Source organism: Triticum urartu, chromosome 6 (assembly GCF_003073215.2).
Source record: "Triticum urartu cultivar G1812 chromosome 6, Tu2.1, whole genome shotgun sequence".
In the NCBI taxonomy this organism is placed as follows: Eukaryota; Viridiplantae; Streptophyta; class Magnoliopsida; order Poales; family Poaceae; genus Triticum; species Triticum urartu.
The window spans coordinates 534,898,899-534,912,944 of NC_053027.1; the positions used below are offsets into that span (position 1 = coordinate 534,898,899).

Genomic DNA, 14,046 nt, shown 5'->3' on the forward strand with positions numbered 1-14,046 from the left:
GTTTCGGCCACCGTGGTTTTTGTTAGCGCGCTTTCTGATACAACGTTTCACAAAATCGTAACCACCCGAATTGTCGTGGGTTAGAAAACAGTTTCAGACAAAGGAACCAAACAATCCGTGCATTACGTAAGAGTATTCCGACACGGCGCTTCCTGGAGACGTTACAATGAATACATTACTTGTGCGGAACCAAACGCGTCGTAAAACTCTATGAAAGCACAAGTTTTAGTTTGTTAAATAAATTTTAGTACATGTAGGAGGCATGCGGCTGGCTTTGTAGGTCGGGGAGAGGACGCTCTGGTGTTGAGGGTTTAAGGACCAGGACAACAGTAATTGGGGGAGAGAATGGTCTGTCATAATTCATTTCCTCAAGATTCAAGAATTTACAGGCTTCAACTTTTATTTACAGATCAGCTCCATCATTTTCACATATTGTTTATATGGTTCCAAGATTATCGTAAAAATATGAACTACTCAAATAGTTCATTACACACACATGAAAGCACAAGAGGCAGCATAATTCAATTTCTCTGAAACATATAGCTAACACAAATTCTTCATCAACCCTTATATATGTGACATAATTTACATTGTATTCATGGAAAATTAAATACTATACAAGACATAAATTTGTACATAATTTAGATACACATACAAACTATACTTAATTAAAGTCGATGTGGGCAATTATTTGATATTTGTGTGCATATGAGGATATGTAGCATCAGACACTCTTTCTATGCAGTGGGGTAAGAAGGCTCCATTGCAAGGCCACACATGCCTCTCTTGTCGGTAATGTCCTTCTCCATTCTTAAATATCCGTTCTCGCCCCATGTTGTTCCCCATGAGTTCTTCAACAACCAATACTTTGTGCCATCGCTGGTCTTGCCATAACCAATAGCTGCAATTCCATGGTCTAGATCAGTGCCACATGAGCCCGTCATTACTCCACCTTTGTAAAACTGGAACGTCATATCTCCTCCATCTACAGCTACCGAGACAGGTTGACTTGCGACGGCTTGCATGAGGGCTCCCTCGTTGTTGGTTGGAACATCCTCATAGCTTTTGATGGTTGCGGCACCATTGGTTCCACTCTTGCACTTGTCATCTGTCGCGGTATATGGGTAGTTGGACTCGGTGGTGAGACCATCATTTTTGATAATGAACTTAAAGGCATCGTCCATGAGTCCTCCTTCACAACCTTGGTCTTCACCATGGACATCACAATCCACCAACTCTTGCTCCGACAATGATATTAGCTTGCCAGTTTTGAGCTTAACGATGCCCTCCGTAGCAGCGACAGCAGAAAACGCCCAACAACAACCTACACATGGTGATGTTTGGGTAGATACTATAAGATGACATTCTCAAAAAAGTAAACATATATCCAATACATCATTATCCTTAATATACTCACCACATTGGCCCTGATCCTTGATAGGAGTAACTGCACCTTTGGTCCTCCAGTCTATGGTTTCCGGAAGTGCATCGAGACTTACATTCTCGTACCTGAATCCGGTAGGCACCCTCTCCAAGCTTGGTTTGTACCCCTTGTTAGCCTTTGTCGCCTTGAACTCCTCGTTGGTCAGGTCAGTGAACTGATTGATGCCCAAATAGAACTTGTGGTTCTCGGCGTTAAACGACTCGATGAACCCGACATTGGCCCTGAACACCTCAAATCGATGTGTCTTCTCAGTAGTGTCCTTGTACACACGGTTGTACTGCACCATCCAACTCTCATGCCTTGCCACCATTGACAAGTCATCGTTGAGCTCCCGAGCTGCTAGGACCGAACTGCAGAAGCAGAGGCACCCGAGGATGCTAAGGATCAAAGCTTTTGAGATGGCCATGGTATGTTTGATGGACTGCTTGCTACTGCTGGTCTGCAATATGTGCTCTGCTTTGTGTTTCTGCAAATGAAACCAGATATCTTATATAGTCTGATGCATGTATTTAAGTATAGGAGATAGAGATGGACTCCATCGTAGCGGTGAAGTACGTCTAGTGGGTAGATATTATAAATCAAGCGTACTTAGCGTCTGGTGCACGGATGTTATGCTGAATGTGCTTGCATGTTGATATTGACAGATTTCTTTATCGATGCTATTCCTATGTATATTTATAACGTTTTGGAGAACAATGTATATAAATTCATTTTCGTCTTTTCAGTGCATGTATAAACTTTCTACAAACTTAATTTTATTTGGAGCGTGGCATTAAGTTTTAGATTATGTTGATTTACATAATTGTAGGCACCTATAGAGAATATAGCTAAGAATCCTTGTAGCCTACCAATATAAAATGATTAGATCTGACCACTTGTAGAGACTAGGAGTGTAACACGAACATAATAAGTTGATTAAGACAACTTAACTAATCATATCATTAGTTGGAATAAGACTAGATAACTGATCTTAAATTTAATTCGGAGTCCAAAACATGTTTGGCACTCATCTTGCATTTTCTACTCTATATGGACTGCATGAGCCCCAAGCACACGTCAAGTGCAAGAATTTTAATACCGCCAGACGTACTTCCCTGCCACTCAAATGCTCCTTTCCATTCACAACTTCGTAGAAGTACCATATCTCACAACAGTTGTGGTGGCCGTGTTGTGCGGGTGGACACCTTGTATAGCATGTGCTGCAGTTGCTGGGTTGTGCGGCGTTGTAGCTCAAAGCTGAACGGTAGTGTGTAACACTCTGCAGAGTAGACACACTGTGCATAGCACCAAGCGACACCTGCAACCAACACAGCCAACACTTTACTCCTCCTCCCCTTGATTTGCAGGGCTACCAAAATCATACGCAAGAATGGAGTAGAGTACACACGCATGAATAGGTGGGTCGGGGCAGTAGAAACATCGATGGGTAGCTGAGAGCCAAAGTGAACACACACACACACACACACACACACACAAACACACACACACAGAGAGAGAGAGAGATGGAACCAGTGCAAGAGGAAAGGAGATGGCCGACTGTAAAAGGCGACATCCATGCAAAATAGTGCGGAGGGCCCACAACACCCCATTTCTTGCAAGCATAATAAGTTGGGAACCTCTGGCACCCTGAGCTTCACCGCCAACGCGGTGGGTTGCCTTGACCTAATTTCTCCCTCTCCGAGGGCCAAGTTCTCATCTTTGGGAGCCTGAAGTTCACCGCCGACCAATTCGGCAAGACACGTCTCAACAACCCGGCACTTCACCAGGCACAAGAGCCAATGCTCAGGCATTGCCTGTGATCTACATTAACAACCCACAAGCCCACCCCAACTTACTAGCTTGTGGCGAAAGTGGAGTCCATCCTCCATATCTTGGATGAATATGAGTTTGAGGAGGACGAGAGCTCAGATAGTCACCCTTCAATAGTAGCACTACTGGAGGTCCTCATGGTCAACACCAACACTAACACTCCAAGCGCCAATTCGCCCACAGCCCCGATGGTACGAATGCAGTCGGGCCTGCGGCAGAAGCGGACACAATGGCTGAGCTTGGAGTCCTTCACACGTTGAACGTCGGTGACGACCCGAAGATAAAGGCCATGGAGACCCAACGTAAAGCCCTCACGCAAGCACAACTACGTCTGCAGTGCGATCGGGGCGCTCTTGCCAACAGGTGGGCAACCACCATGGAGAGGAGTGGAGGAGGCTGCACCATGCGGCCCCCGCCGACACTACTCTTGTGGTAGAAGGCGCCCACTAGGTCCACATCTCCATCCTTGAAGGGGAATCGGATGATGTGATGGTTTATCGCACTCCCATTCTATAACCTTATGGTGACTGCATACATCGCTAGCAACATTCGGCTAGATGTGGATCACCTGAGCGATGAGCAAATTCAACAACGCCAGTGCCATGGTAGACGTTGTGGGGGCGTGTCAAAAACGTAGATGAGTGAAATCGGGTGAGGAAGGGTCGAAACCACTTCTCATTTTGCATGGGGCCTTAATAATGGTTATAAAAGCGTGGTGTGAAGAGTAAAACGCCAGTACATAATTTTTAAAGTGGGAAAGTAGCGGTAAAGAGATAGGCCGGGAAACATAGGACGGGAAAAAAGTGATGGAAATACTACCAGGAGAGAATGGGTGAAAAAGATAGGGGGAAAGAAAAATGCAATACAAAAGCACAAATAAAGAGTAAAAGTGGAAATATATACTTTATTTTGTGAGAAAACATCCGACCTATGTTGGCGCCGCCTCCTCGCAGCGCCGCTTCTTCTTCTTCCTCACACAACTCTCACTTGTAATTTCTCTTAAGAACACACACATGATGAAAAAACTCAACACATACACACGCACACGCCAAAAAAGACACCAGCACCAGCTTTGTCGAGAGCTCTCCTCCTTGGTCACACAAACACTACATTTTTGCCCAGCCCTCTCGGCTTCTTTCTCATTGCTTGATATGCAACATATATACAAGAGGATGGCCTCATGCATGTACTAACTAGCCGGCAGGTTCGGCCACTAACTCCGCGTACCACACGCCCAGGTAACTACCGTGGAATCCCTCCCAGCTAACAACTTATTCATGCAGCCACTAACTAACCCGTGCATGCATTTGACTCACTATCTACACGACGCGGCCGGCTATGCCACCAACTAACCTATGCATGTCAGGATTAATGGTATCAATTTCCTTCCTAATTTTGACATACCTTGCCATCGACCGTCGTCTTGAACGCCTTCGCACAACATCATCACACGCCTCCGTGTCCGCTACGACGTGCCATGTACCTGCCGTCGCCGGAGTTGATGCAGCTCGTGTTGTTGTCGTCGTCACAGCTGTGAACCAGCCCGTGGACCCGACCTGGCGCACCGACGCCGGTCGCACCGTGTTCCGTCACGTCTCCGGTGACACACGCCGAGCTCCTTCTCTGCCGGCGACACACGCCTGGCGTCTCTCTGCGTCCCGCACATCCCACGTGCACCCGATGCACCCGACGAGCCCGACTGCACCAGACGCTCACCGCGCGCCGCCTCCGCGTCCGCCATGGCAGCCGCCAGCAACAAACGCCGGAAGGATGTAGCCGAACTCAAGCACGGACTCGAGCACAACGGCAACATATGTCTCCTCCCAATGTCAACCACACGCTCGTACGCGCGCTCGCGGTCCCGACGCGCCTGACGCGTCCAGTGCGCACCCATAACACGCACCGGTCGTGCCCGCCTCGCCGCCACGGCTTATTGCCCTGCACCTCTGCGGCCTCAACCGCAGCGCAGCACCTCCACGCCGCCATGCCGTTGTGTGTCGTTGAAGCCGCCACCACGCAGGTCCTCCACGGCCTCCTCACCGTGCCGCCGCAGCCACCGCGGCCTCCTCATCGCGCTGCGCACCTCCATAAACCGACATACGGCCCGGAGCATCGCACAGCCGCCGGTGAACTCCGCCACCGTCGGCACGCCTCCGACATGGCGAACCACGCCAAAACAAACTGGTTCTGATACCGAATGTTGGCGCCGCCTCCTCGCAGCGCCGCTTCTTCTTCCTCACACAACTCTCACTTGTAGTTTCTCTTAAGAACACACACATGATGAGAAAACTCAACACATACACACGCACACGCCAAGGAAGACACCGGCACCAGCTTTGCCGAGAGCTCTCCTCCTTGGTCACACAAACACTACATTTTTGCCCAGCCCTCTCGGCTTCTTTCTCATTGCTTGATAGGCAACATATATACAAGGGGATGGCCTCACGCATGTACTAACTAGCCGGCAGGTTCGGCCACTAACTCCACGTACCGCACGCCCAGGTAACTACCCTGGAATCCCTCCCAGCTAACAACTCCATGCAGCCACTAACTAACCCGTGCATGCATTTGACTCGACTATCTACACAACGCGGCCAGCTATGCCACTAACTAACCTATGCATGTCAAGATTAATGCTATCAATCTATGCATCATATGTCATGGCAGTATAAGAAACACTAGAAATAACAAAAATTACATCCACGTCCGTAAGCCACCTAACGACGGCCACAAGCACCGGAGCGAGCTAAAGGCGCGTCATCGTCATCGCCCCTCCCTCACCAGAGTCGGAAAAACTTATTGTAGTACACAGTCGGGAAGTTGTCGTGCTAAAGCCCCATGATATATACTAACACACCAGAAAAACAACCGTCGTCGATGAAGTGAAGCGTAGACGGAAGGATCCAACTTGTAGACAGACGAACAAACACTAGATCTGTGAAGATCCATCGAAGACCAATAACGACAGAATCACACGAGATTCGTCGGAGATACAACTCCACACGCCCTCCGACGATGCTAGATGATCACCAGAACAAGGCCTAGGCGGGGTGGACCTTATTCCATCTTCAGGGTGCCGTCGCCATGCTTTCCTGACAAGGACACAAACCTTAATCGACCTCAAAGGAACACCTAAAAACGGAACAACAACCCTCCCGCCGGCAAGGATCGGGTTTCACCGCGCCTCCATGGCCCTAAGGTTGCTGGAGATGGGAGGGACCGGCGGGAGGTCGAAAAAACCTAATCGCTTGTAGAATCGCTGCAAGAGGCGAAGGGTTACGTTATAGTAAAAAGGTACTTTGTGCTTTAAAAATGGATTTGTAATAAATAAAAATCCAAGAAAACAAATACAAAAAGGTAAACCGAGTGTTATATATCGGGTACTCACTTACTTGTAACTGCATTATGAAAAAGAAAAGGTACATCTTGGCGGCCGAAGCTTCGGCTAGCCGGGCGCGCGTCGTTAGAGCATCTCCAATAGATGGTCCAAATGTAAAAATAACTAACTTTTGGACTGTCTGAGGCCAAATACGTAGCTCTAACAGACGGTCTATATGTAAAAAAAAATTGGACCGCGGTCTCCTCGTGATGTAAAATACAACACCCCGCGATGCAAATATACATCACGAGATGCATCTGGTCCAAAACCAGCCGCTGCCCGCGAACGCCCAACCGCCACTTCATTTCCTTTCCCGCCCGCCCGCCCGCGACCTCCCGCCCGTCCGCCGCCGCCCCGCCGCCGCACCCCGCCGCCCGCCCGCCCCGCCCCGCCGCCCCCGCCCGCCCGCCCACCGTAGCTCCGTCCGCCACCCCGCAACTCTGCCCCGCCCGGCTCCGTCCGCCACCGCCCAGCATGCCGTCGCCACCCCGCAGATCCGCCCCGCCCGGCTCCGTCCGCCACCGCCCCGGCCGCACGCCGCTGCCGCTCCACCGCTCTCCGATGGCGTCGAAGAAGACGCCGAAGGGCAAGTCGGGCTTCTTCGGCGTGAGGCAGAAGCCCTCCGGTAATTGGGGTGTGGAGTTCTCCGACACTGGAAGGCGTTGGTGGATCGACACATACCCCTCCGCACACGAGGCCGCGCGTGCCTACGACGTGGCGGTGTGGTGTGCCGAGAGGCCTCGGTCGCACCTCAACTTCCCAGAGATCGAGACTCGGGCGGAAGCGGAGATGCTTGTGCCGCAGGGCATCAACATGAAGGAGATCACGACGAAGAAGAAGAAGACGAAGAAGCCTTCGGTTGTCGTCAGTGCTGGCGAGACAGACGAGGAGGCGGTGGCGAGGTTTGCTCGGGGGCATCCGGAGTACGTCCAGGCCGAGCTGGAGTACTACTAGAAGCGTGAGGTGGAGCAGAAAAAGAAGGGGCCGAAGAAGGAGGACGAGGCCGGTCCTGCTCGACGGTGATCCCCATCGAGTCCTCTTCCGAGAAGGACTGGGCAGACTTCTCGGACGAGGAGGAGGAGGAGGAGGAGGAGGGGTGCGACGACCCGACGAAGGAGGAGTTTTGGGCGCAGTTCCGCAGCTCCGGCGATGAGGAGTAGTTTATCTAGTAGTTTGAATAAGTAGTAGTTGAAGTTCATGTATGAAACTATGTTGGATTTGATGTTTGAACTATGTTGAATAGACTAGTAGTATGTCGTTTCAAGAAATTTACATCTTCATTTTGGACCATCTATTGGAGTTGCTCTTTTGGACCATCAATTTGGACCATGTGTTGGAGTTGAGCTTTTTACGGAGCTCCAAAACGCACTTTTTGGGGGTCCAAATTTTACATCTTTGATTTTGGACCGCCAAATTTTGGACCATCTATTGAAGATGCTCTTAGATGAGATGCAAATATATCGTCCCTGTTGCTCCGCTAACCTGTCACCACTTTGTGTTGCACCTTATCTTACCTCTTCATGGGGAGATTTCTCAGTCACTCCTTTCTCTCACACACGACGCATCTTTATCTTGCGTTCTTCTCCCCACCCACATTTTTTGGCTACTGCAGATGGGGTCACTGGCGGCGATGGGGGACGACTATAGGGGCTGTTGTGAGACCACCACCAATGCCGGCCATAGTGGCGCCACGAGCAGGGCAGCAACACATGCTACTGTAGGCGACGGGACTTGAAACCCCGGGTTGGTGGGGCTGCATCCGGCGGTGGCGGCCGACAACCGAGCTATAATCGGTCGCTAGTGTGGTTGCGACCATCTGTTGGAACCACGCAATGACAATGCTGGAACTAGTTTTTTTGTTTGCTACAGTCGACACAGAGTTTTGGTTATGAGATTATTTTTTGCTGGAACCACCATTTATTTTGCTGGAAGTGGCTTTTTTGTTGTTACAATTGACCACTGGTGTTTTTGTTGTGGCATTTTGTTTTGCTGAAACCAGCGTTTTGTTTTGCTGGAATTGGCTTTTTTATTTGCTACAATCGACTATTTTTTATATTTGTGCCGCTGAGACTATTTTTGCTGGAAACGTCATTTGCTACCACTATAGTCTGTTTTTGCTGGAACCAGAATTTTTCAAAGGATCCAACGGGACAATGACGCAGAGCTACTTCGGGTAATTTTGTTGCGAGTGTCGACGGTGAGCATTTTTTGCTACCACCGTAGTCTGGTTTTGTTATTTTTGAGTATTATGTTTAGTTAGAAAAATGAGATAGACTAGGATATGTTTCGGCTTGTCTTGTACTTCAAGTTGACCATATACTTCTATATATGCCCACGAGGCTTAAATAATACAACGAACTATTCCACAAAATCATTCTCTCCCTTCTAACATGGTATCGGCCTAATCGCTCCTAAACCCTAGCCGCCGCCGCCGCTTCTGCACCCGCGTGCCGCCCCCAGGGTGGTTGGCCTTCACGACCGCCGCAGGAGGCCGCACCGCCCGTTCCTAGTGTTCGTCCGCCGGTCGTGTTGACCGGCTGTCCTAAAGAATCTTTTTCCCAATCTTTGATCCGGGTTTTTTTCTCTCACACCGGTCGTCTTAATCGGCACTTCTTTTTTGATTTTTCGATCTAAGGTCAATTTGTGTCGCCCATCGTCGTTCGTCATCTAAAAAGCGCGTCTACTTCATCGACGTCTTCCTCGACTCAGACGGGATCGGCTGCAACACAACGCCTCGGGTCTTCCAAGTGCGGTGGCACGGCGGTCGCGTACTGTCCTGCACTAAAGCGTAGTGTTGGCAGCATCGCCTGAGGCCACTCACGGCGCCCCACGCAGGCGTTGAGCTGGTATGGCCGGCCGCTTGAGCCACGTTGGCCTGGACAACCGCGCGTGCATGCATCTCGTGCTGGTGTGCTTGCATGCCTGTACGTGTTTTGCACAACGCGTGTTTCCGTCCGGCCGCCCGAGTGATCCGTTCAACTTTTCCCGTGATGCTAGTCGCGTCTTATGTTTGTTCAACCACGAGCGCTTTTCGGCAAGATCGTCCTCAAGTATGCACGTCTCTCTGTCGCCGATCGAGCAACGGAAGGCAGCTGCATTGTCCCTTCGGACCGCAGCGTCGCCGTCATATGATTTTCACCGCGGCCGCATCGACCTGCATACTGCCGCTGCGTCGCTTCTTCAGGTCGTAGTGTCGCGACCCACTGTCCACCGCCGCCCCGAGGCTATTCGCTTCAGGCCGTTTTCGTAGCTGCACTGACCCTCGCGCTTCCGTTATTTCGCTCCATTAGACCGTAGCGAGCATGGCATTGTTGAGAAACGCAGTAATTTCAAAAAAAAAATTACGCACACGCAAGATCATGGTAATGCATAGCAACGAGAGGGAAGAGTATCGTTCATGTACCCTCGTAGACCGTAAGCGGAAGCGTTATGAGAACGCGGTTGATGTAGTCAAACGTCTTCATGATCCGACCAATCCAAGTACCGAATGCACGGCACCTCCGAGTTCAGCACATGTTCAGCTCCATGACGTCCCATGAACTCCAATCCAGCAGAGCTTCACGGGAGAGTTCCATCAGCACGACGGCCGATGACGGTGATGATGTTGCTACCGATGTAGGGCTTCGCCTAAACACCGCTACGATATGATCGAGGTGGATTATCGTGAAGGGGGCACCGCACACGGCTAAGAGATCAATGATCAACTTGTGTGTTCTAGGGTGCCCCTCTGCCTCCGTACATAAAGGAGCAAGGGGAGAGGCCGGCCGGCCCCTATAGGGTGCGCCAGGAGAAGGAGTCCTCCTGCTAGTAGGAGTAGGACTCCCCTTTCCTACTCCTACTCCTACTAGGAGGAGAAAACAAAGGGGAGAGGGGAGAAGGAAGGAGATGGAGGAAAGGAGGAAAGGGAGGCCGGTCCACTAGTCCAATTCGGTTTGGGCTAGGGGGGCCGCGCGCCCTGCCTCCTCTCTTCCACCACTTGGCCCATGAGGTTTAATACTTCGTCCCTGTATTCCCGTAACTCCCCGGTACTTCTAAAAATACCCGAATCACTCGAAACCTTTCCGATGTCTGAATATAGTCGTCCAATATATCGATCCTTATGTATCGACCATTTCAAGACTCTTCGTCATGTCCCCGATCTCATCTGAGACTCCAAACTACCTTTGGTACATCAAATCACTTAAACTCATAATACCGATCGTCACCGAACGTTAAGCGTGCGGACCCTACGGGTTCGAGAACTATGTAGAAATGACCGAGACACGTCTCCGATCAATAACCAATAGCGAAACCTGGATATTCATATTGGCTCCTACGTATTCTACGAAGATCTTTAACCGTTACCACCGTCTTCCGTTTTTGTTGCTAGCGTCGACGTCGAGCATCGGGCGGCGAGCATCGACGAGGAGCACAACAAAACTATCTACAGCGTGGGCAAACGGGGATGCACGCAGCGCGACGCGGCCGCGAGATGCGGCCGCCATATGCTACTGTGTTTTCTCAAATCTCGTGCTCGGTGGGAAGGAAGCTAAGGGGGTGTTTGTTTCTAGGGACTTTTTTGTGTAGGGACTAAAAAAGGTCCTTCTTAAAGATTCTTTTACCAAACGGGAAGGACTTTTTAGGGACTAGAGTAGTCATTTGAGATTAAATGAAGAAGACTCTGAAGGAGAGTCTTTTTGGGACTTTTTCAACAATGCTCCTCCATGCACCCATTGGCCCGCCACCCCATGGTGTTGTTTGATTGTTATTGTTTTATATACTAGGGGCAACATGGTCATTTAATAATCTCTAGGAAGGGACTAGGGACTTTTTAGTCTCTGAAAACAAACAGGAAAAAACTTTTTAGAGACTAGAGACTTTTTAGTTGGGACTAAAAAAAATCTTAGGACTTATGAAATAAACAGGGCCTAAGGGAAGGAAGGACAAACGGCTATGCAAGGGCTGCATCTGACAGCTATCATGGGGCCGGCCGAAATTTAGCGGTCGCCAGAAGAAACTGGAAATAAGCCAAGTCTTATCGGATACTCAGTGTAGCTGTGAGCCCGCCGTAACCGGCCGCCATTAAACGCGGCGGGGGCCGGGGAGGGACACGTGGCCCAGACTTTGCCGAGCTACCCATGTAAGCAAGCCGAGTGTCTTTTGCTTCGTGTGCCGATCGAGCGCATATTTTATGTTTACCTTGGATCATGCATGGCTCGGAACATGTTCTTTGCCTGTACGAGTCCTCTAGCCAGCTCTCTATTCACGGACCACTGCTTTGCACAGCAAATCTCTAGTGCTCATTTGAAGAGAAACGTCCATCGACGGAAGATTGTAGAGCATCCTACGCGGCCGTTCCACCAGCATGCAAGATATCCGAAGGGCGAAGGCTACGTGCGTGTGGATTGCCATGGCCGGCGAGGCAGCGGCCGCGCGGTGAACGCAGCACTGAGCAACAAGTGACACAATATGCAAAGGTGTTGCTTGTCTGCCTGCGATCCAGCCCAGCAACTTTAGGCGTTCGGGGAAGAGAACACATCAACCACATGCCCCGACCGACCGTGATGAGCGACAACGCTCTCCATGTATAACGAGTAGGCTGGACACCGAGCCAGCCGGAGTCACCACCGGAGAACCCAACCGGCTCGGCCGGCATGTCAGCCACCGGAAGAGCACTCGTCGCTCGGGCGCCCCCGGAGCTTTGGCGGGCTGCTCCGCGACACCTGCGTGGCGTCAGAGCATCTTCAACAGGTGCGCTAAACAGGCGCCGCGCCGTAAAATCGCCCGTTTTAGCGCGCGCGCAACCCGTCGGATGTCTTCAGCGGACGCGCAATAGCCGCGCGCGCGGTATAAGAAGTTGGGCGCGCGCGTGGAAGCGGTACCTCGCGCAGTGTATTTGCGGCGCCCGCTTCCGCGCGCGGCACACTCAACGCTCGCGCTGCCCGCTCTTCTTCTCCCCCTCTAAAGCCCCGCGCGCGCCGGCACCCCGCTCACCCCGTCCTATAGCCGCGACCCCCCCGCCCCCGCCGCCGCCGCCACAAACCCTAGCCCGGGTGGCGTTGGCCTCGCCGCCGCCGGAGCTCCTCCGACGAGCGGCCTCGCGCGCGGCCTCTTCATGCCGCCGCGGATGACCTCGGCGGCGGGTGGCGTCGCGCCGGCGTCGGCCCGAGCAGCCCCCCCCCCCTCCTCAAAGCTCCCCAATGTGGCGCGGCTAAAGAAGGGCAAGACATCGGCGAAGAAAAACAAGGCGGCGGACGGCTCCGGCACCTCCAAGACGAAGAGGAAGAAGTTTGCGGGGCGTGCGACGGGCGCGGCGGCTGCCGAAGCGCCGGCAAGCTCACTCGTTGAGCCGGCGGCCGGCGCGCACAACATGTTCGACGAAATGCCTCCAAGGTAAAAAAATCTAACTTTTCATTTTTTTGTTCTTTTTTGAATGCATTCGTCACATATAGATAGCTTATTTGCATTGTGCAAAAAAAATTGTAGTCTCAATGATGATGCATACATGTCAACGATGGGTGTTGGCTCCAACAATTCGCATTGGTCTCAAACCAATGACATGCATTTTGAAGACCATGAGTTCGAGGTGGACGAGGAGGGTGAGGGCATTGTCGGCGCACCGAAAGGAAGAGCGGGCAATTACACCAACACCGATGACATCTTACTATGCAATACTTGGTTGCAAGTGTCGAGGGATCCATCCGTTGGAGGCGATCAAAGTAGAGATGCTTATTGGAACCGGATGAAGGAACACTTTGATGCTCGCAACGTGAGTGGAATTGATCGCTCCAACCGATCACTTAGGTCCCGGTGGTCGACAATCAACTCGGATTGTCAAAAGTGGGCGGCTTGTCAAAAGGCGGTTGACAAGTTGAACCCAAGTGGCACAAATGAGGACGATAGAGTAAGTGCCATTTCATCTTACATGTTGGTGCTAAACTTGCTTTGTTTTGCTTGTTGTTGGTGCTAACTTGCTTTTTTTCATGTAGTTCAACATTGCGCAAAACTTGTTCAAAGAAGAGAAGAGGAAAACCAAGAAGTGGAAGATCAAGAAAGGAAGGGTCTTTACTTTGCCTCATTGCTATGATGTGTTGAAGGATGATGAGAAATGGAAGAAGCGTGAAGATTTGAATAATTTGCATTTGAGCGACAAACGGAAGCGAACAATTAAGTTGGATGATGATGAGGAGCAGGATGATGCATCAAGTGATGACGGCAAGAGAAGCGCTACACCCAACTCAGTTTCTTACTCGAAGCCAAAGTGACCGGATGGGTGCAAGAAAAACCAAACCCAAAAGAAGAAGAGGAAAGGAGATGATGAGCTCAAACATGCTATGGAAGCTATTGTGAAGGCAAGAAAAGAAGCCAACGAGGTAAGGAAAATGGTAAGGACCCAAGATGCCGCGGCCGAGGAGAGGAGGTTGGCGGCCGAGGA

The 14,046-nt window shown here is 50.9% G+C and overlaps 1 protein-coding gene across 4 annotated transcripts; it reads right to left on the reverse strand.

Annotated features, from left to right (window-relative positions):
* Positions 1–531: 531 nt before the first annotated feature.
* Positions 532–5,634, reverse strand: LOC125514990 (senescence-specific cysteine protease SAG39-like). 4 transcript variants are annotated; one of them, XM_048680392.1, is made up of 4 exons: positions 4,658–5,634; positions 2,629–2,741; positions 1,418–1,910; positions 532–1,324 (listed from the first exon to the last, which is right to left on the reverse strand). In XM_048680392.1, the coding sequence occupies exons 1-4, from the start codon at positions 4,698–4,700 to the stop codon at positions 738–740; spliced, it is 1,236 nt and encodes a 411-aa protein (XP_048536349.1). In that variant the 5' UTR covers positions 4,701–5,634; the 3' UTR covers positions 532–737. The 4 variants fall into 4 exon arrangements, with proteins under 4 accessions (XP_048536349.1, XP_048536348.1, XP_048536351.1 ...); XM_048680391.1 differs by having other exon boundaries at positions 2,535–2,741; XM_048680394.1 differs by lacking the exon at positions 2,629–2,741.
* Between the last annotated feature and the right edge of the window lie 8,412 nt (positions 5,635–14,046).